General features: G+C 33.9%; 1 protein-coding gene and 1 pseudogene across 1 annotated transcript; both read right to left on the reverse strand.

Moving 5' to 3' along the window:
• Positions 1 to 8,258: 8,258 nt before the first annotated feature.
• LOC138384940 (olfactory receptor 4A5-like) lies at positions 8,259 to 9,329 on the reverse strand (annotated as a pseudogene).
• A 10,314-nt stretch (positions 9,330 to 19,643) lies between these two features.
• On the reverse strand, positions 19,644 to 20,588 carry LOC138384439 (olfactory receptor 4A5-like). The gene has a single exon (XM_069469942.1). It carries the CDS (start codon positions 20,586 to 20,588, stop codon positions 19,644 to 19,646), a length of 945 nt encoding a protein of 314 aa, XP_069326043.1.
• Positions 20,589 to 24,580: the final 3,992 nt, after the last annotated feature.

Consider the following 24,580-nt stretch of genomic DNA (forward strand, 5'->3'; position numbering starts at 1 on the left):
TTGTATGACAGCTTTATTATGGTTCATGTCTAATAAGGTAATGGCTTTTATTAATATTTCATATCTTGATGGTAACATTAATACCCAAGGGGAAATCTTCTCCCTGATTGGGAAAGACATTACTGGATACTTAACAATAAACAGGAAAATACTTCACTGAGATGTTCAAACTGTTTATCCCCAAGGCCACATTCAAATTAAATTCACTGAGGAATCATGCCCCAGAGAACTGAGACCTCCCTCCCACATGTTCCTTCCAGTGCATGCTGTATTTCTAGAATCTCCTCCTGAATAATAACTTTAAGACAATTAAGTGGAAAAAAAAAAAAAAGAAATCCAACAGCAAAGTGTAAGTCATTTATTTAACAGCAAAGATATAAGTTTGCAGAAACAAGAATTCTTTTTTTAAATTAATCAGCATATATTGTAAAATCAAAAACCAAGAAGACACTGGAGTAAAAAGAAAAGCACGAGGGTTTGTGTATTGCAAACATACTTAAAGGGAATGGCACAAGATCATAGCTAATCAACTCACTAAAAGTTTCAATGAAATTCAGATGAGATAATATCCATATATCAAATACAAGTTAGAAGTTTTGTCCAGAAGAAAAGAATCTTTCTAAAAAAGAAATATAGAAATTAAGACCTATAATTTAAAAGAGATTATTATGAAGTTATATAAGAAAAAATAAAAATAAATACAGAAATTTTTTCACACTTGATATTCAGATGTCTTTTGTATAATAATGGCAGCTCCTTAAATCTAACTATCTCTACGCATCCTCCAAAAAAAAAAAAAAAATACATATAAGTATATAATGTCTCACAGAACTAGGATATTCACCATAACTAAGACACTGAGAATACTATGAACTTCTAATTACCTCTATATACAGAAAGTAACATTAAATCCCAGCAGAGATACCTCTGCATCTCATGATTCAAGCATGAGAGGAAAGTGAAGGAAGCCTGAAGAGACCATGAAGAAGAGGAGAGGGAAGAAGAAAGCCCAAGAGAGATGGAGTACAGCCTGAATCACCCAGAACATTGTAAGTCACACTAGTTTTGACGTCACTAAAGAATGAGGTCTGCGGTCTGGAAAATCAATGTGGAGTACAGGGATGGAATGAAAGTGTGGAGGATCTATGATGACATATTCAAAAAGCATCACTTCTGGGGAAGATGAAGATGAGTAGCAATGAAAGGCCCTGTTGGGAGAGTTGGTGGTAAAAGCAAAGAAGGGAGAAGAGGAAATTAGGATTTCAGGAAGCAAAGAAAAATGACAAAATCTAAGGTACTCTAATCCTTTCCTCACTTAAAAAGTATTACTGTACTAAAAGAAAATAAACAGAGGTCATTTATGAACGAGACATCTTATTAATACAAGACACCCAAAACCATGGACTTTCTCTCTACCCAAATAGCAGACTTATGTCAGGACTTCAAAATGAACAGAAGACAAAAATCAGTGTGACTCCATACAAAGCCATGATAAGAAGAAACCAGAAAATGAGAAAATAAGAACTCAACTCCTGATACTTCCAAAATCAAGAAATAAAGAAAACTGTTAGAAAAATTTGTCAGTTGGGTTTTCAAAGAAATAGTTTCTAATAGAGGTTTGTATGCAGTGTTTAATGGTGTGTGCCCTAGGGAATAGCACTTGTAACAATACAGTGGAAAGTACATTGGACAGAGGGAGAAACTAACATGAATGTTGCTACATCAAAGGCCCATATCACAGGCAATTTTGAGATAGGGATGGGCTCAAAGATGTCCAAATCAAGGTAAATAGGCTGGACCTTTGTACCCTTGATTCAATCAGTAATTATATGCAGGCAAAGATGAGCCATGATGTAGCATGCCTGTAAGATGCACAGAACTTTAATGTCATGATAAAGAAATTATCAGATTGAGATTGACAGAAACTCTCCAAACAAACAGGAGCTGCTCGGTAAAGTGGTAATAAGTAATAAGTAATAAAAATTCAAAGAAGTAATAAAGAACTATAAAGTGAAGAGATATAGCAACTAAATTCAATGCATAATCCCATATTTGACCCTGGGCAAAAAAAAAATCCACACAAACATTATTGGAATAGTTCTTACTATTTGAATATGGACATATATTGGCTAATATTAATAATATTGTATAAATGTTACTTACTTTGATAATTCTCTGCCTTTGTGTAAGAAAATGTTTTTGTTCTTATAGAATATATACATTGAAATAATTAGGAATACGGAGTCACATTGTCTCATTTCCAGAATGTCTAAAACAACCTTTAAAAAGAATTTCCTTGTTTCCTTTCTACTGATACTACTGAAAACCATAGTAAGCAAGACAGTGTGAACAGAATTGACTCTGGAAACAAACCCTTACATTTATTGTCAATTTATTTTTGATAAGGGTGCCAAAAAAAAAGCCAAGGAGGTGGGGGGAGATTAGTCTTTCCAAGAAATGGTAATAGAACTCTTGATATCCTCATGTAAAACAGTGAAGCTGGATCCTTACCTCACAATATACACAAAATTGACTTCAAATGAATCAGGGACCTAAAAGTAAGAACTAAAAACATCAAATTCTGAATTACATAGACTAAATATTAATGATCTTGGATTAGACAATCATTTCTCAGATATGACCAAAAACAAACAGTAAACGATTAAGTAGATAAATGGAAAATTATACAAATTTAAAAACACTGAATTTCAAAAGAATCTTTCAAAGAAAGTGAACACATCACCCAGAATGGGAGAAAATATTTTCAAGCCATTTATATGATAAGGGAGGTTTCACAACTCAAAAATTAAAGAAAAAACAAATAAAAGATAGGCAAAGGGTTTGAATAGATATTTCTCCCCCCAAAATATACAAAAATGACCAAAAAGCACCTGATAATGGAATTAACATCATTATACATTAGAAGCTGCAAATCAAAACCATATTGAAATTGAAGCAGAAAATCAACAAACACTTGACTTAAATGAAACTCTAGAAGAAATGGACCTAACAGATATTTACAGAATATTTTACCCAATAATTGCAGAATATACATTCTTCTTATCAGCACATGAGACATTTGCTAAGATTGATCATATCATAGGCCATAAAACAAGTCTCAGTAAACTCAGAAAATTAAAAATCATACCATGTATCTTCTCAGATCACAGTGGAATGAAACTAGAAATCAATCCCAAGAGAAACTCTCAAACCTACACAAAGTCATGGAAGTTAAACAACCTGTTGCTAAATCATCCTTACGTTAATGATGAAATTAAGGTGGACATAAAGATTCTTAAAATGAATGACAAAGAGTACATAAAATTTCAAAATCTACATAGTGAAAGCATTGCTAAGAGTAAAATTCATAGCCTTAAGTATTTACTTTAAAAAAAGAAAGATCACAAATTAACAACGTAATGTAACTTCTCAAGGAACTATCAAAAGAACAAACCAAACCCAGAAGTCAGCAGAAGAGAAGAAATAACAAAGTTCAGAGCAGAACCAAACAAAATGAAAGCGAAAATATTAGAAAGATTCAACGAAACAAAAAGTTGGCTCTTCGAAAAGATAAACAAAATTGATAAGCCACTAGCCAGATTAACTAGAGTAGATGAGAAAGGATTCAAATAATTGCAACCAAAAATGAAAAAGGAGAGATTAAAACTGATACAGAAATACAAAATATCTTCCATGAATACTATGAAAACCTCTACTCACACAAACTAGAAAACCTAGAGGAAAAGGATAAATTTCTGGAAACACACAACCTCCCAAGTCTGAATCAGGAAGAAATAGAAATCCTCAATAGACTGATAACAATCAGAAGTAATAAACAAATCTTCTAAGGAAAAAAGGCCCTGAACCAGACTCACAACTGAATTCTAGCAGACCTACAAATAAGAACTAGCACCTATACTAAAGAAATCATTCCATAACATTGAAAAGGAGGGAATCCTTCGTAACTCATTCTATGAAACCAGTGTCACATTGATACCAAAGCCAGGAAAGGATACAACAACTACAACGAACACAAAACAAGAGCCAATATCCCTAATGAATATAGATGCAAAAATCCACAACAGAATACTAGCAAACTGAATTCAACAGTACATCAAAAAGAGAATTCGCCATCATCAAGTGGGTTCCATCCCAGGAAGCAAGGATAGTTCAACATATGCAAATCAATAAATGTAATTCACTACATAAGCAGAAACAAAAACAAACACCACATGATCATCTCAATACATGCAGAAAAAGCATTTAATAAAAACCAGCATGATAAAAATCCTTAACAAACTAGGCATAGAAGAAGTATTTGTCAAAATTATAAATGCAATACATGAAAAACTCACAGCCAACATTATACTGAATGGGGTAATGTTGAAATCATTCTCATCAAGTACTAGAACACGATAAAGGTGCCCACTGTCACCACTTATAGTTAACATTGTACTGGAATTCCTAGTCAGAGAAATCAGGGAAGAGAAAGAAATGAAGGGCATCCAAATTGGGAAAGAGGAGATCAAACTACCCCTGTTTGCTGAAGATATGATATTTTATCTATAAAACCCTAAAGATGCTACCAAAAGACTCCTAGAATTGATAAATAAATTCAGCAAAATCTCAGGTTAAAAATATACACAAATCAGTAGCATTTCTATATACTAATAAGAGTCAAGCTGAGAGACAAATCAGGGACTCAAAACATTTGTAATAGGTACAAAGAAAATAAAATATTTAGGGATGTACTCAATCAAGGATGTGGAAAATCTCTACAATGAGAACTACAAACACTGGTAAAGAAAGAAATCATAGATGACACAAACGGATAGACATCCCATCCTCATGGGTTGATATAATCAACATTGTTAAAATGTCCATACTGCCCAAAGTGATTTACAGATTCAACACAATTCCCATCAGAATACCAACATCTTATTTCAGAGATCTAGAAAAACTAATTGTAAGATTCATTTCAAACCAAGAAAGCCTGAACAGCCAGAGCAATCTTAAACAAATCGACTACTCTGGACGTATCACATTACCTAACTTTGCATTATACTAGGAGGCTTTAGTAAGCAAAACATGGTACTGGTACAAAAGTAGAGACATAGACCAATGGAACAGAGATCTCAGAAGTAAAATCATGTAGCTACAACCAATCAATCTTGAGCAAAGCAGATAAAAACATACACAGAGAAAAGACACCCCATTCAATAAATGATGCTGAAAAAATTGGATAGTAATATGCATAAAAATGAAACAGGACCCATATCTCCCACCATATACAAAAAGTAACTCAAGATGGATCAAAGACTTAGATGTAAGGCATGAAATCATAAACGTTCTAGAAGAAAATGTAGGAAAATCTCTTACAGACACTTGCCTAGCTAAATAATTTATGACTAACACCCCAAAGCAAAATACAGCAACAACAACAACAAAAAAAATGTGACTTAATTAAATTAACTTCTGCACAGAAAAGGAAATAATCAACAGAGTTAACAGGAAAGACAGAGGATGGGAGGAATTATTCACAAACTGTATATCTGACAAAGGACTAATATCCAGAATCTACAAAGAACATGGTAACTATAGTTATTAACAATGTATTTTATTTGTGAAAGTTGCTAAGAGAGTAGATTTTAAGGGTTCTCAATACAAAAAAATGATAAGTATGTGAGGTAATGCATATATTTAATAGCTAGATTTAGCCATCTCTCAATGTGTACATATTTTTAAAACAAAATGTTGTACATAATATATCTATACAATTTTATTTATTTAAAATATTAATGAATAAAAAGATAAAAGTAAATAATTAAATTCTTATTCATCAAATAAAATGATAAAATTATAAAGAAGGAAAATCACAAACTGAGAAAACACAGAATTGTATGAAGAATACATACAAACAAGAAAGATTTAGTATACGGGATTGCTAAAGAACTCCAATGAATCAATGAATTAATAATAATGGGAAACTACCAGTAGATAAATTAGCAAAAGACATAAATACACATTTCATAGAAGATTGGAAAAAAATGGAGATCCAATATGAGAATACACTCAACATCAAAAGCAGTAATGATTATAAATTAAAACCACAGTGAACTCACAGTCTTAAAGCCATTACATTAGCAAAAATATCAAACATCTCACCATATCAGGTGTTAGTAAAGATTTAGAGTAATAGAACCGTTACGCCCTGCTGGTAGAAATGTAACTTATAACACAGCATTAGGGGAAAACTACAGCCATCTGTAAAAGTGAACATATAAACATTCTACTTAATAAAAAAGAATTGCTTTCAGGATGTCCATAGCAGTACTGTGCGCAATACACAAAACTGGAAACCATCCAAATGGTCACTGATTGAATGGTTACATATTCACACGTGTAATAACACACAGCAGGGGAAATAAGACTAAGGCAACATGCAGCAATGTGATCATATTTTAGAAAGTTAACATTGTGGATAAAAGTAAAATTCAGAAAATTATGTACCATAAATGTAATTTTAATAATGGTAAGGAATAATAAAATCTAAATGATATAGTCTAAGGATAAATTTAGTGTTGGTATTATCTCTGGGGAAAGGCAGAGAAATAGCATCAGGGAGGTACACACAAGTATTTTCAATTACATTGATAATATTTCAGGTAATAAACTACACAATTTATGAATAAATTCCATCTATTATCAGATATGAAAAAATCATTTCATTATTTTATTTTATTCTTTTAAAAGAATTTATTAGTTGCCCACCTATGCCCCTTTCAGGAAAGTTTTATTGCTGCCATTTGGGAAAGGTCATTTTCTTCAGCCCTCAAGCCTTTGCCTTCCCTTCTAATAATGCAGTTGTTTCCTGGTCCTGGCCCCATGAGCAACAGCAGGCCTTTGTCTGAGGCTGCCGCAAAACCCACGTCAGGGTCTGAGAGCAAGTTTGTGTCCAGCTCTGGGAAGCAGAGGGAGGCTGGAAAGTTGGGTGTGTGTATGTGGAAGCTGGGCAGAGCCCTGGCTAGAGATGTGTGGGCAAGGTGAGCTGGCCCCATGTTCACCCCAGCTCCACTTAAAATAATAAGAGTTTTAAAATATGTTTTCATTTAGTAAAGTAAATTTGTATTTTAGATCTCTAGATTCATTGATCCTCCTGTCTTCTTCTCCTACTTTGTATCCTCTGACTAATGTAGAACATGAGGACTATAGGTAACAAAATTGTACTGCATTTGGAATTTATGCTAAAGGAGTATATTTTAGCTACTCTTTTCACAAAAACAAAAAAATGGGTAACTGTCTAACATGATAGATAAGTACATTTGCTTTACTGTAGTAACCCTTTTTACCGTTTATGTGTTTCCCATAACACCATGTTATATACCTTAAATATACAAAATAAATTTTGTTCATTAAAAATGTAAATTTTTACAAAGCATAGATAATGTTCCATATTGAAATGAAAGCAATTTTATATTCTTCCTGGTTTCTGATATTCCAAGATGGCTGCTGTTTGATAAAAATTTTTTTATTATAAAATTGAAAAAGCAGTTATTCATACTGCAACAAATCATTTTTAAGTGTATAAGTATTTAAATTGAAATTAACATTTAGGGAAACACATTGCTTATGCATACTAACACATGTCTTTACCAATATCTTCAGCATCATGAAGACAAAATAAGAAGCTTTACTGAAGAATGGCAAAAATGCAGTTGATAGCTAGTGAGAAAATTCACAAAAATGAACCAAAGTGAAGTATCTATATCATAATTAAGAACTAGAATATGTTTTCTTCACCATCCACATTCCAGCCAACAGAATTGTCCACTGATAGTTTCTCTAAACACAATATTATCTGTCAACCAAATGTCCTGAACTAGAAATGGATAGACACTGACCTATTGGAACAGAAGTTTTCTTAAGGCAAAATGTATGGAAATGCTACAGAAAGCTGCTTTGCTGATAGAATAATGAACATTAAAACTTAAAATCCACTATTTTGGCCCTAGAAACTTGTTCTGTATGTTAACTAAATTGCTTTTTCTTAAATGAGAGTGATAGTAAATTTTTGAAAAACAGCTTGTTTCTCCTTTGAAAAAAAAAAAACTACATTCTTCTAGGCTCCATTTCAATATAAACTAAGAAAAATAAAGTTACAAGGTGAGCTTAGTTTTATTTTTCTTATACCAGGATACCTATGCCTTTTATTTATCTTGCAGAATTTTTTTTATTTGTTTCTAATCTCAAAAGCTAATTTATTCTGCTTTTCTGATGATGTCATATAAATAAAGAGAAGCATTCCTACTGAATCCATTGAATTGACTACAAAACCCACTGTTAGAATTTACTGTTTGTATCTTAGACCTGGTAATACACATGTTCAGTGTGGAAGACATTCATATTCCATCTATAGTTAACTTTTTACACCAGAGTTTTTCCATAGCATTTTTCATCTCTGAATTTCTCAAGGTATATATTAAAGGATTCAACATGGGAGTGATAACTGTGTAAAATACGGTTATGAGTTTATCACTAGGAAAGTTGGAGACAGGTCTAACATACATGAAAATACAGGGAACAAAAAAGAGGACAACCACGGTGATGTGGGAGCTACAAGTAGACAGGGCTTTAGCCCTCCCTTCCTGTTTGTAACTTTTAAGGGAACTTAGAATGACTCCATAGGAGATGAGTAGAAGGACAAAGACAACCATGCAGATGGCTCCACCATTGGCAACCACAGTCAGACCTAAAAAGTAGGTGTCAGTGCATGCAAGTTCCAGTAACGGGTACATGTCACAGCCGAAGTGGTTGATGACATTGGGCCCACAGAAGGGGAGACTGTACACAAAGACAATTTGAACAACAGAGTGCACAAATCCACCACCCCAGGCCACCACCAACAAAAGGATGCAAACCCGTCGGTTCATAATGGTCAAATAGTGCAGAGGCTTACAGATGGCCACGTAGCGATCATAGGCCATTGCCACCAGAAGGAAGACCTCAGCTCCACCAAACAAGTGTTCTATAAAGAGCTGGACCATGCATGCTGGGAAGGAAATAGTCTTTTTATCACAGAGTAGGTCTGCAAGCAATTTGGGTGAAATAGCAGTGGAATAGGCAGCATCCATGAGTGATAAGGAGGCCAGGAAGAAGTACATTGGGGAGCCCAAGGAGGGGCTGCTGATAACAGTCACCACGATGAGCAGGTTGCCCACCATTGTCACAACGTATGTGAGTAAAAACATGACAAATAATGCTTTTTGCTCATCAGGATCCTGAGTGAGGCCCAGGAGGACAAATTCTGTCACATTGTTACTCCTTCCCATATAGTCTTCTGTAAGACTTTACCAGAGCTGAGAGCTCAGGAGAACAGCACCTGTAATGAAATGGTGAACAGGACTGTGAACACACTCATGGTGCCATGGAGCACATCATCATCATACCTTCTACAGTGTTTACGCACAATGAACATTTAATAAGTATCCAGTGAGTTCCTCTTTTAAATCTCATCCAGACCTTCCTTTAACAACTCCATTTTCCTCAGATGTTATTATTTTGCTCCTACAAGCAAAAGTTTCTTATCTCTAAGTCTTAGTGGATATTCTATAGAGAAGAATAGTTAAAGGCCTAACAAACATTCATACATTTATTAACTCCTTATGTAAAATATGTTACATCTTGTCTCAGATACCAGCTGTAAAGAACAGGGAAAGGGTTCTGGCTCTCAAGAAACTTACTCTCTGGTGGTGACAATAATCTTTAAACAAATAAATTGGCATAGAGTCAGTCCTTTGAATTTGCAGCAGTATGGTATCTTTACAATATGATCCGTGTAGCACCAAACATAACCTCTTCTGAAATATCTCACCCAAATCTATGGTAATCACTATCATATCTTCGACACCTCATGACTGAAAGGGTATTCTATCTTCATGAATCTCTCATTAAATATCAGGAAACTGGACTTTGAACTGTATTTTGGAACTATCTATGATACTATCAGTGCAGCCCTATTTTATTCTACTCTGCTGGGTTTTTTTTTTCATTTTTCTTTTTTTTATAATAAAATAGCAATTTCCCAGATTATCACTGTTCCTTGCAAAATGTAAGCAAGTGGCAAATGGGATTTGATCATTACAGTGGGCAAATAATGACTCTAAATTTCTCATCAGAGCGTACCTATTTAAGGTACAAGACATTTTTGGAGAGAGAGCACAGCACAGTAGTGAATAATGTGGACTCTGGAGCCACCCTGCCTCTGCCACAATCCCAGCATCACCACTTATTGTGTAACTTTGAGCAGCGTAATAAACCTCACTGTGCTTCTTTCAGTGTCGTTGTTTTTAGAAGGAGAATACCCATAGAATGAGGATAACCCTCTTAGGGTTGTTGTTGTATTACCACTAAGTAAAGTGCGTGGCACCTGGTAAAGCCTCCATAAGTGAGAGCTATTATTAGTGTTCTTCAATTTGTCACTGTGAACATTCAGTAAGAACAAATCATCTGGATCTTGGTTAACTTGAAAAGAATTATAGAAATAGTCCAAGATAAAATGAATAGTTCACCAATAACTCATTAATTTCTTTCCAGGAATAAAATAAATTTATATATCTTAGGAATTACCTACCTAATTATATGTGGGTAATAATTATACCTGTGCTGGGATGAGCTTTGATGAGAAGCATGCAGAATAGTAGGGGGAAAGTTGGACCCATCACCAGAGGGAAAGCTGCATGGTATAAAATGAAAGAAAGGAAGGATCAAGTCAGGAACTGAAAAATTATAGTTAATAAATGAATGTCCATAAGTAATAAGAATATTAATGTGATAATTAAGTGAGGCTATTATTCTTTTAAAAATCTTTTTCCGAAAGATTTATTTCATGAGGAAGTACTGGGAGCCCAATCTCCTGAGAGTCCCTGGGGATACATAGGAGGCTTCATGGGGCAGCCATAACAAATAAACACAGACCAGATCCTTGTAAAGTAAACCTTTAAAAATTCAGGAAGAAAAATTCTTTGATTTCCTAAATTTTCTAGATCTGATGGTTAAGGACACAGTTACAGAACAGAGAATAATGGGAGAAGTATAGATACAAACCCCAAATTTCTGGTTATTTACTGCTGAGGAAAATTACAAAATTAATAAACCTCCCATGAAGACAATATGATTCCATTTACAGGCATTTGACATTGGGGGACATCCTCTGAATGAAGTGTTCGAGATCTCTCTAGAAACCAGTACCAATGAACATCCTATACATCTCATTGACATAATTCAGGAGTTCTGTCAATTTTGAAGCTATAGACTGCTAAAGGCATAACTGTCAAGAAACATAACTGTATAAGGTAGTCTGTATCCAATTCTCCTTTTTATCCACACTGTACTTTCTGCAAGGTTTAGTGCCTTTCCTTTCTTTAAACAGCAATGACAGATTAAACCAGGGTAAATCTTCTAGTGGGCAATTTAACTATTAATATTTACTTATTAAAATAGGGCACATAATCTATCCTCTAAAGTGGAAGTTATCAAAGATCTAATACTTTAAAAACCAAACAATAGTATTACTAGGCTTTCAACTTAAAACAGTAAGTTAACACATCCCTAGAGGAAAAATAATTTAACATAGTTTCTTAAGAACATGACATTTTGAAAGTTAAATTCCCATTTAGGAAAAATACTCTCTATAGTATTTTAAAATTACAGCCTTGTACATCTTTCTAAATGACAGTAGACAAGGAACTTCCCTGAGCAAGAGTTTCTTTATACACACAAACACACACACACACACACACACACACTAACAGATTCTGTGATAATTTTTAGATTCCTACATTAAAGCCCATATCTTGCCTCCAGAATATACTATACATTTGTTCTGTTACACTATAACAAGTTTGGTAAGATATGCAATTTTAAATTCTCCAATTCAAATATATCTGAAATAATTCTACAGCTTTGTCAATACATCATGTAAAATATCATATCCCAAAAACTGACATTATAATCCATTGGTTTATATGCTATACACATAATATTCAATGTTTTTCTCTTTTTATTCGACAAACAGGGAAATAAAACACCTATCAGGCTGTATATTAAAACCAAATACACTTTGCATATGCGGATTAATTTCTGTTTTGCTAGATTAATTTTTCTAATTCAGATTTATCAAATGAAAACATATGATATTTAAGACATTAGGTATATTTCAACACATCACAGGAATTTTCAATGAGTATCTCATTTCAGTTGTTTCAAAAACTCACTTCTTGGGGCTTGTCCTAGTTCTGGAAAAATCAATGCTTCTTTCACTGACTGTAATGGTGGATACCTCATGCATCCATGTGTGATCATGAAACACATGGTGATATGAAGATGATCAGTGAATCTAGAAATGGATCCAAGTGGCTACAGTTTCCACATCTACGTAAGCTTCCTATTATCATATTCTTTCAGAGAGATGTAGAAGTATCCAAAGCACATACCTAAAATATAAAGACAAGTTACTTAAACATAATGCCAATATTTACTGTAAAAAGGTAGTTGAATATTCTCACCTGATGAAAAATTTGTTAATAGAAAAACAGAGATGCTATGTTTTATGACTATGTAAAAATTGACCTACTTGACCTAATTAGTGGAAATTAACATGGCCAACTCCATTATTTGGTGGCAAAAATAAACAACAAATTTATAAAACTAAATTTATTTACTGAATTTTTCTCTTCTCAATTATGATGAAACAACCAAAAAAGCACTTTACTTTGATGGAGCATTGATTATAACATTCATCTGCTTAGCTACTAACTTCTGTACCTAACAAGGAAAATGCTGGGATCTAACTTCTTGGAAAAGCCAATAACAGAACTTTCTCACAGATAGAAGAAAAAAATCTTTAGTTTTTCAGTCCTTCAAATAGTATACCTCCATGACCACTGCTTTCCTAATAAAAAATATCTTCCTCTATCTTCCCAATATCATCCCAGGAAATATAAACCTTCTACAAGTTTATACAAGTAATGAAGTACATAACAAGAAAACATCACAGGAATGGGAATAGATAGTAACTGAACATATACTCCAGTTTTGGATAAAAATTGAGTTTCAGAAATCTCTTGGGTTATTTTATCAGGGTAATAATTTTTCCATTTATATGTGCAGACACAGTTTATGACTTTTCAAATCATCAGTCTTTTAAATGAAAGAGACTGTAAGGTCATTACACATGAGTTAATTAGAATATTTGGAACAAATTCAGATGAAGTAATCTCTCTGAACAGTTTTCTTCCCTAGAACAATCCCTAGAGGAAAAAGACTTGGGTCTTGCCAAGAAAATGGAGCTGCATGCCAAGGAATGTGAAAAGCCTGTAATATGAAAAGAAAAATTCTAAAGTAAATTGAATAATAAATTATGAGTTTCACATTATGAAATATTTAGGTTAGGCAAGTCATATTTAAAGCAGAATGAAAGGGGAAGCAGCCCAAGTTCCCTTCCCCAACCATGTTCCCAGTAAAGGAGAGTTTTACTCTGTTAGAAAGTCTCTGCCCAAGAAGCCGTGAAGCTCAGAGACAGAGAGCCCTGGATCTAAGTTGATATTTTAAATCTTGGAAAGATAGGTAATGTTAGTTCTGCAGTTTTAGGTTGAGGTAAAAGCCATTGATGAAGGTCTACATCTGTGTCAGATGTAGCCATAGTGATCTTTTGACAATTAACTCAATCCTTCATTTTAGTCTAATTTCAAGTTAGTAGCTGTTTCTACAAGAAAGAAACTGTTCTTTTCCAAGTTCTTAGGAACAGCACCTAAGAACTTTCACTGTTATTTCCTTAACTATGGATATCATAGGCTCCATTGGGTATCTTTATCTTGTCATATGTTTAGTTAAATATTGGATCTCCTGGGTCATAAGGGTCTTAGATAAACAGTCACATAAATACCTATCTGAACCAACTAAAGTCCTTATCCACCAAAAATAGGCAGTTTTTAACTTACATAATAAATGGATTGAATCCAGGAAACCCAAATATCCTATGTATTATATCTGAGATTTAAAGAGCACATCTAAGCACTATGCCTCTCTTATTGATAAATGCTAAAAGATGCACAAACATATTTTAATTCTGAAGAACTATCTTATGTGATCAAAGTCACTGTGGATTAAATTATGACTCCAAGAGGAACAGCTAATATATGCATAAGGCATCATTCCCTGTGTCCCTTCCAGCTGAATTCAAAGAACTACTAGTGTTTTCTGCTTATGAAGCAAACGTGTTTGCTAGAATGGATGATGTCCACAACAACCAAAAATCTGAATTTATTTACTCCAATAAAGAATACACTGAAAATATTAACTGATGTACATGTTGCCTCAAAATATGCCATAGTCCACCGTAATTCTGTATAATCAATCTCTATAGGCAACCTAGTAATCCAAATACAGATCTAGAAAAAATATTTTTTTTTTACCCCAAATCTCCAAAATAAGTGACCAGGGGAGCTGGAAAAATGTAATATGCATGAGCTTGAAAGCACTTTAAAAATGAGCAAGTCACAAAGGATCTGTGGAACCAATATTTTGAAGGGAAGCCAGAGAGCTAGACTCTGCATGTGGGATCTCTTTTCTCTAAAAGTATAGGGTAATTCTAAAACTCAAAAAGGAAAGCCTGCAAAGCTGGGAGGACCTTTCTATAAATGCTTTACCCTGAGGGACAAGTGAAATTCAAGGTTTATCAAGGAGAAGAGTCCTTTTTCAATAGCTGAGCTTTCATCTGAGACCATTTGAGGGCATTACTCTTGGAGTGGGGAAGAATAGACCACAGAGTGGTCCTCCAAGGAAATCAAGCCCAGCTTCAATCATCTAATTTCTTCATTGAATTAATGTTATCTGGGATCTTCACATCTGCAATCCTAGTTGTCAGCTAGAAACACGGAAAATCCTCTCTTAAATAAGGAAACATTGTAAAACGTCTTGAGTCATGTGACAGCATTTTATATATAAAATCTAGCACTTAAAAATAATAAAATATGGGAGAATAAAAGGCCTGATTGAAAGTCATGAGCAATAAAAATAGACATAGATGATTGAATGATAAAAAAAAACAAGCATTTTAAAATAAGCTTACTATGTACAAAAATTAAAACACAACACAGACAAATAAGAAAACTATAATAAAATATATAACAACTGAAATTAAAAACTCAATGATTGGCTTTAACAGTATATCAGATACTGATAAGTAGAGGATTAGTAAATTAGGAGAAAGATTAGAAAAAAATATGTAGACCAATGTTGAGAGCAATAAAGTAAATGCAGAAAATAGTATAAAATAGGTATGCATGACACAGTGCAAAACTCTCACATATATTTAATGTAATTACAACTCCAAAAAGAGAAGAGAAAGAGAATAGGGTAGCCAAAATATTTGAAAAGATACAACTGAAAATTTTCTAAAACTATTGAAAGACTTTAAGCTGTAAATTCATAGGGTGTTAAAAGTTTTGTGAAGAAAAATTTTTAAAAAGAATAATTTTAAAAAGATAAATAGAAAAAGTAAAGCACAGTGAGACTAAAAGAGAAAGAAAGACGATTGAGGACAGAGTGCATTGAAGAAATTAACAGTAAGACTGACAACCTATTTCTCAAAAAGAAGTGGAGAAAACCAGAAGATGAAGTAAATAGATCTTTACAGCGCTGACAGAAAATACATGTGCATATAAAAATAAATATAAATTTTAAAATCTTATGGAAATGTAAAAATGCAGGCATTTTCCTGGTGAAATTAAAAAAAAATAGTTAGAGATTTTATAAACAGCCAAATGATACTTTATAGACCTCTGAAGACTGATCTTCATGAAAAAGGAAAAAGCTCTGAAGTGGTAAGAAGGAAATGCAGGCAAGAATGAAGACTATGAGAAAGAGGAAATATGGGAGTAAGTAAAATTGAATATGAACTATACGCAATATTTATAAATGTAAAACAAATAGGAAGATGGTGAATTCAAATCCAAATATATGGTTTCTTTGCATTTCAAAAAGTTTGCAGAGTACAAGTGTTTTTGTTACATGGATGAATTGAATCCTATGCTAAAGTCAGGGCTTTCAGTGTACCTGTTACCAGGAGAGTGTACATTGTACATGATAGGGAGCTTTTTATCCCTTCCCCCTTCTTAGTTTTCAATGCCCATTACCCCACTTTATGACCATGTATATCCCGTTTAGTTCCAACTTGTAAGCAAGAATATATGGTATTTATTTTTTAATTCCTGAGACACTTCACTTAGGATGATGGTCTCCAGTTCCACCCAAGTTTCTGCGAAAGACACTATTCCATTCCTTCCAATAGCTGAGTAGAATTCTATGTTATGGATATGCCACATTCTCTTTATTCACTTATGTTTGTTCCATATCTTTGCCAATGTTAATTGTGTGTAATAAACATTCTAGTCCAGGTGTCTTTTCTATAAAATGACTTCTTTACCTTTGGGTAGATATCCAGTAATTGGATTGCTGGATCTAATAGTAGGTCTACTTTTATTAGTACTTCTCTGAGGAATCTCCATACTGCTTTCCATAGTGGGTGTACTAGCTTCCATTATCATTAACAGCATATAAGTATTTCCATTTCACTGGATCCATGACAATATCTATTATTTTCTGACTTCTTAATAATTACAATGATTAATAATATTTTAAAAAATAAATGAGTAAATGTCATCTGTTTACATAAAACAAAGCTCAATGGTAAGAGCCTTACACAACAAATCTTAAATAAGAGGCTAAAAAAGGTAAAAATAAAATAGTAGAATAACCTACATAATCTCTAACCAAAAGAATAGTTTCTCTACCAGTATCAGGCAAAAACAGACTGCAAGACAGGATTAAAAGCTAGATTATCCTAAAGAAAGAAACAGACAAATCAGCAACAGTACAAGACGATTTTTAGCTTAACTCTCAGTAAAGGTGAGACAATGCCCCCCAAAACATTTATAAAGACATTTAAGATTTAAATGACACCATTCACAAATGTCACCTACTGATACAGGAGAAGAATGCATCTAGCATCTGTAAAATACACATTCTTCTCAAGCGCACATGGAATGTTTTTCAAAATCAATCACATGCTGTTCCATAAAGCAATTCTCAACAAATTTCAAAGATTAATAATCATAAAGTATGTCTCTGAACGTGAAGAATATAAGCTAGCAAATAAAAACCTAAAATTAGCCAGATAATTTCTGTATGTTTGAAAATTAAGCAAATAATTTCTAAAGAACCCATTGGCAAAATAAATAACAACAGAAGTTAAAAATAATTTGAGCTTAATGATGGGGATATAACATATCAAAGCTTGTAAAATCAGCCAAAATCTTACTGGCATTTATTAGCACTAATATCAAACATGTTACAATATCAAATGTTGGTGAAGATGTAGAGTAATGGGCGTGTTATGTCCTGCTGATAGGAGTGTAACTTATAACACAGCATTAGGGAAAACTGCAATCATCTGTACAAGTGAACATATAAACATTCTACTTAACAGAAAAGAATTTCTTTCAGGATGTCCATAGCAGTACTGTGGGCAATATAAAGAACTGTAAACCACCCAAATGGTCCCTGATTGAGTGATTACATAACGTGTTGTATATTCACACAATGTGTAATACAAACAGGGGAAATGATGCATCTAAGGCAACATACACCATTGTGACCAAATATTAGAAAGTTAACATTGTGGATGAAAGTAAAACTCAGAAAATTATGTACCATAAATGTAAATTTAATAAAGGTAAGCAATAGTAAAATCTAAATGATATAGTTTAAGGGTGAATTTAGTGGTGAGATTACCTTTGGGGAAATGCAGAGAAACAGCATCTGGGAGGTACACACAAGTAGTTTCACTTACATTGATAGTATTTTAGGTAAAAAGCTACACAATTTATGAATAAATTCCATCTATTGTCAGATATGAATAAAATAATTCTATTATTTTATTTTATTATTTTTAAAACATTTTATTACTTGCCCACCTATGCCCCATTAAGGATAGTTTTACTGTTTCCATTTTAGAAAGGTGGTTTTCATCAGCCCTCAAACCTTTGCCTTCTCTTTTCAATAATGCAGTTGTTTCCTGGTCCTGGTCCCACGGGCAACAGCAGGCCTTGGTCTGATGCTGCCACAAAACCTCCATGTGAGGGTGTGAGTGCGAGGGTGTGAGTGCAAGTCTGTGACCAGCTCTGGGAAGCAGAGGGGAGGTGAGGGAAGTTGGGTGTGAGTTCAGAAGCAGGGCAGAGCCCTGGCTAGAGATGTGTGGGCAAGGCGAGCCGGCCCCATGTGAACCCAGCTCCAGTTAAAATAATATTAGTTTTAAAATACGTTTTCATTTAGTAAGGTAAATTTGTACTTTAGATCTCTAGATTCTTTGATCCTGATGTCTTCTTCAGCTGCTTTGTATCCTCTGACTAACGCAGAACATGAGGAGTATACATAACAAAATTGTACTATATTTGGAATTTATGTTAAAGGAGTATATTTTAACTGCTCTTTTCACAAAAGCAAAAAATTGGGTAACTATGTAAGGTGATAGATATGTTCATTTACTTCACTGTAGTAACCTTTTACTGTTTATGTGTATCCCATAACACCATGTTGTATACCTTAAATATACACAATAAAATTTATTTGTTAAAACTGTAAATTTTTACAAAGCATAGATAATGTTCCATATTGCAATGAAAGCAATTGTATATTATTCCTGGTTTCTGATATTCCAAGATGCCTGCTGTTTGATAAAAAACTTTTTTTATTATAAAATTGAAATAGCAGTATTTATACCGCAACAAATCATTTTTAAGTATGTAAGTATTTAAATTGAAATTAACATTTAGGGAAACACATTGCTTATGCAAACTAATACATGTCTTTACCAATATCTTCAGCATCATGAAGACAAAATAAGAAGCTTTACTGAAGAATGGCAAAAATGCAGTTGATAGCTAGTGAGAAAATTCACAAAACTGAACCAAAGTGAAGTATCTATATCATAATTAAGAACTAGAATATGTTTTCTGCACCGTCTACATTCCAGCCAACAAATTTGTCCACTGATAGTTTCTCTAAACAAAATAGTATCTGTCAACCAAATGTCCTGAACTAGAAATGGATAGACACTGACCTACTGGATCAGAAGTTTTCTTAAGACAAAATGTATGGAACTGCTACAGAAAGCTGCTTTGCTGATAGAATAATGAGCATTAAAACTTAAAATCCACTGTTTTGGCCCTAGAAACTTGTTCTATATGTTAGCCAAATTGCTTTTTCTTAAATGAGAGTGATAGTAAATTTTGAAAAACAGCTTGTTTCTCCTTTGAAAAAAATAAACTACATTCTTCTAACTCCCATTTCAGTATAAACTTAATGAGTTTAGTTTTATTTTTACTTATACTAGGATACCTGTGCCTTGTATTCATCCTGCAGAAATTTTTGATTTGATTGATTCTAATCTCAAAATGTAATTTAATCCACTTTTCTATTGACTTTGTGTAAATGAAGAGAAGCATTTCTAGAGAATCCATTGAATTGACTACAAAATCCATGGTTAGAATTTACTGTTTGTTGCTTAGAACTGGTAATAAACATGTTCAGGGGGAAGAGATTCTTATTCTATCTATAGTTAACTTTTTATACCAGAGTTTTTTCATAGCATTTTTAATGTCTGAATTTCTCAAGGTATATATTAAAGGATTCAACATGGCAGTGACGACTGTATAAAAAACAGTCAAGTATTTGTCAATGGGAAAGTTGGAGACAGGTCTAACATACATGAAAATACAGGGAACAAAAAAGAGGACAACCACGGTGATGTGGGAGCTACAGGTAGACAGGGCTTTACGCCTCCCTTCCTGACTGTAAGTTTTAAGGGACCTTAGAATGACCCCATAGGAGATGAGTAGAACGGTAAAGACAACCATGCACATGGCTCCACCATTGGCAACCACAGTCAGACCTAAAAAGTAGGTGTCAGTGCACGCCAGTTCCAATAACGGGTACATGTCGCAGGTGAAGTGGTCAATGACATTGGGGCCACAGAAGGGGAGACTGTACACAGAGACAATTTGAACCCCAGAGTGCACAAAACCTCCAACCCAGGCCACCGCCAACAGAAGGACGCAAACTCGTCGATTCATAATGATCAAATAGTGCAGAGGCTTACAGATGGCCACGTAGCGATCATAGGCCATTGCCACCAGGAGGAAAATCTCAGATCCACCAAACAAGTGCTCTATAAAGAGCTGGCCCATGCATGCTGGAAAGGAAATAGTCTTTTTATTACAGAGTAGGTCTGCAAGCAATTTAGGTGAAATGATAGTGGAATAAGCAGCATCCATGAGTGACAGGGAGGCCAGGAAGAAGTACATTGGGGACCCCAGGGAGGGGCTGCTGGTAACAGTCACCACGATGAGCAGGTTGCCCACCATCGTCACAACATATGTGAGTAAAAACATGACAAATAATGCTTTTTGCCCATCAGGATCCTGAGTGAGGCCAAGGAGGACAAATTCTGTCACATTGTTCCTTCCTCCCATTTACTCTTCTGTAAGGCTTGTATCACAGCTCAGAGCTCAGGAGAACAGCCCCTGTAATGAAATGGTGAACAGAACTATGACACCCACGATGTCATGGAGCACATCTTCTTCATCATACCTTCAACAGTGGTTTACACAGAATACGTGTTTACTAAGTATCTATTCAGTTTCTCTTTTAAAGATCACACTGGACCTTCCTTTAACAATGCCATTTCACCTCAGATGATTTTCCTTGAAGCCTACTGGTGAAAGGGTCATATAAACCTCTTCTGGAATTTCTGGAATTTCTCACTCAATACTATGATAATCCACTGTCATACCTTCGAAATTTCATGGCTTAAAGAATATTCTGTCTTCATGAATCTCTCAATAAATATCAAGGGACTGATCTTTCAACTGTATGAAATAACTACAAAATTATTTAGTACATTATTTTTTGGTCTTACTTGAATTGTCTTCTTTTTCAGAAGCTGTAATTCTCTTCATTTACTCTTTACCTATAGTACAATTCCTATCACATTGACATATACTATCCTGATATTCAGAAATTAACTTTGAACTGAACTGAACTAACTCATGGCTATCACCAACCACCAAATTAATAGCTGGTAGTTTTTTTTTAAACCTCTTGGAGTGAGCTAGGTAGTGAGGGAGGAGAAAATAGACACTGAAAAGAGAAGTAAGGATCAATGGGACAGGGGTTTATTTTTAATGCTGTTTAGGCACTGAGAATGCTCAAAAATAGAACTTCAGTGTCCAGATTCTAAAAATAAGGAAGTCAATGGTAATTCTAAGCTCAAAGTATTAAGACATGGGTTTCAGTCATTTTCTAAATGTTCTAAATGTAATCACAAATCTGTCTTAGTTTGCTCATTGTACAATAATGAATTTAACCAAACAGTGCTAGAACCCTTTCCATTGAAACTGTCTATAGTATGAATGCAGACTAATTCATTCTACTCTGCTGAAATTTTGTTTCATTTTTCTAATTTTTTATAATTAAATAACAGTACCCCAGATTATCACTGTTCCTTGAAAAATGTGAGCCAATGTCAAATGGGATTTGATCATTACAGTGAGCAAATAATGAGTATACATTTCTCAACAGGGTGTATACCTGTTTAAGATCAAAGACATCCTTTCAAAGAGAGCACAGCACAGTATACATAATATGGACTCTAAAGCCCCTCGCCACTTAGTATGTGACTTTGAGTCACTTAATAAACCTCTCTGTGCTTCAGTGTCATGTTTGTATAATGAGGATACTCATAGTGCTTACATCTAAGGATTATTTTTGTATTGCAACAAAGTAAAGTGCTTAGCACAGTTCCTGGTCCCTAGTAAAGGCTCGATAAATGACAACTACTGTTAGTGTTCTTGAATGCTTCACTGTGAACACTGGATCGGAAAAAATCACCTGGATCTTGGTGACCCCGAAAGGAATTATAGACATAGTCCAAGATAAAATGAAAAGTTCACCCATAATTCATTAATTTCTTTCAGGGCATAAAATGAAATAATATACCTTAGGAATTACCTATCCAGTTATTGGAGTGTAGTCATTTTACCTGTGCTGGGATGGATTTTGACCAAAAGTATGCAGAATAATAGGGCAAAAGTTGGACCCTTCACCAGAGGGAAAGCTGCATAGCAGAAAATGAAAGAAATGAATGATCAAATCAGGAAACAGAGAAATTATAGTTAATACATGAATGTTCACAAGTAATAAGAATATCAATGTGATAATTAATCGAGACTAACGTTCTTTCAAAATCTTCTTAAGAAAGATTTCTTTCAGGGAGGAAGTACTGGGAGCCCAAGCTCCTGAGGGTGCCTGGGGATACACGGGAGGCTTCACGGGGCAGCCATAACAAATAATCACAGACCAGATCCTAGTAAATAAAACTTTTAAAAATTCCAAAAGAAGAAATCATTGATTTCCTAAATTTTCTAGATCTGATGATTAGGGACAAAGTTAAAGAACAGAGAAGAGTGGGACAAGTATTGATACAAACCCCAAATTTCTGGTTATTCACTGCTGAGGAAAATTACAGAATTAATAAACTTCCCACATAAACATGATGATTCCTTTTACAGGGATTTGGCAGTGGGGGATGTCACGTGTATGAAGAGTTTGAGCTCTCCCTAGAAACCAGCTGTGATGAACACGGTACAAGTCTCATTTATGTAAGTCAGGAGTTCTGTCAGTTTTGAAGCTATAGATGGATAAGGCATAACTGTCAAAAAATATAAGTGTATGAAGTAGTCTGTATCCAATTATCTATTTTTAGCCACACCGCAGTTTCTGTAAGGTTTAGTGCCTTTCCTCTCTTTAATCAGCAATGACAGATTTCACCAGGGTAAATCTTCTATTGGAAAATTTAACTATTAATATTTACTTGTAAAAGTAGGGTACATAAACTATCCTCTGAAGTTTAAGTCCTCAAAGATTAATAGTTTAAAAACTAAAAGATAGTATTACTAGGCTTTCAACTTAGAACAATAAGTTATCACTTCCCTAGAGGAAAAATAATTTAACATAGTTTCTTAAGAACATGACATTTTAAAAAATAAATTCCAATGTTAGAAAAAATATTCTACATAGTATTTTAAAATTACAGTCTTGTACATCATTTTAAATGACAGTAGACAAGGTACTTCCCTGAGCAAGGGTTTCTTCATACATACACATAAACACACACACATATACATGTATGTGTGTATACTAACATATATGTTGGGATAATTTTTAGTTTCATACATAAAAGACCCTATCGTGCTTCCAGAACATAATAGGCATTTGTTCCTTCACAATCTAACATGTTTGGTATGATATGCAATTTTAAATTCTCTAATTCAAATATATCTAAAATAATTCTACAGCTCTGTTAAAACATCATGTAAAACATCATATCCCCAAAACTGAGATTATAATCCATTGGTTTATTTTTGTACAGGTAACATGCAATGTATTTCTCTTTGTATTTGGCAAAATGGGAAGTAAGCACCTATCTGGTCACATATTAAAAGAAATACAATTTGTATTCTGATAATTTTCTGTGTTTTGCTAGTTTAATTTTTCCAATTCAGATTTCTCCAATGAAAACATATGATATTTGAGACATTAGGTATATTTCAACGTATCACAGGAATTTTCAATGAATATCCAGTGTCAATTGTCTCAAGCACTCACTTCTTGGGTCTTGTCCTTGTTCTGGAAAACTCAATGCTTCTTTCACTGACTGTAATTGTAGATTCCTTGTGCATCCACGTGTGATCATGGAACACATGGTGATATGTGGATGATCAGTGAATCTAGAAATAGATCCAAGTGACTACAGTTTCTATATTTCCACACAGACTTCCCATTATGTCATTCTTTCAGAGAGATGTAGAAGTATCCAAAGCACATCCCTAAAATATAAAGACAAGTTACTTAAACGTAATGGCAATATTTGCTTACAAAGGTAGTTGAATATTCTCACCTGATGAGGAAATTTGTTAATAGAAAAACAGAGGTGCTATGTTTGCATGACTATGTAAAAATTGACCCAATTTATCTAATTAGTGGAAACTAACATATCCAATTCCATTATTTGGTGTCACAAATAAACAACAAATTTATCAGCACTAAACTTGATTACTGAATTTTTCTCTTCTCAATTATGATGAAACAAACAAAAAACACTTTACTTTGAGCATTTATGATAACATTCATCTGCTTAGCTACTAACTTCTGTACCTAACAAGGCAAATGCTGGGATCTAACTTCTTGGAAAAGCCAGTAACAGAACTTTCTCACAGATAGAAGAAAAAATTTTTAGTTTTTCAGACCTTCAAATAGCATACCACTATGATCACTGCTTTACTAATTAAAAGTATCTCCTTCTATCTTCCCAATATCATCCCAGGAAATATAAAACTTCCACAAATTTATACAAGTAATGAAGTATATAACAAGCAAACATCACAGCAGTAGGAACTGAACACAT

This window comes from Eulemur rufifrons, chromosome 6, assembly GCF_041146395.1.
Source record: "Eulemur rufifrons isolate Redbay chromosome 6, OSU_ERuf_1, whole genome shotgun sequence".
NCBI lineage: Eukaryota > Metazoa > Chordata > Mammalia > Primates > Lemuridae > Eulemur > Eulemur rufifrons.

What these genes read in the sequence shown, in the direction of transcription:
- LOC138384439 (XM_069469942.1), bottom strand. Translation starts at nt 20,588, where the DNA reads ATGGGAGGAAGGAACAATGTGACAGAATTTGTCCTCCTTGGCCTCACT.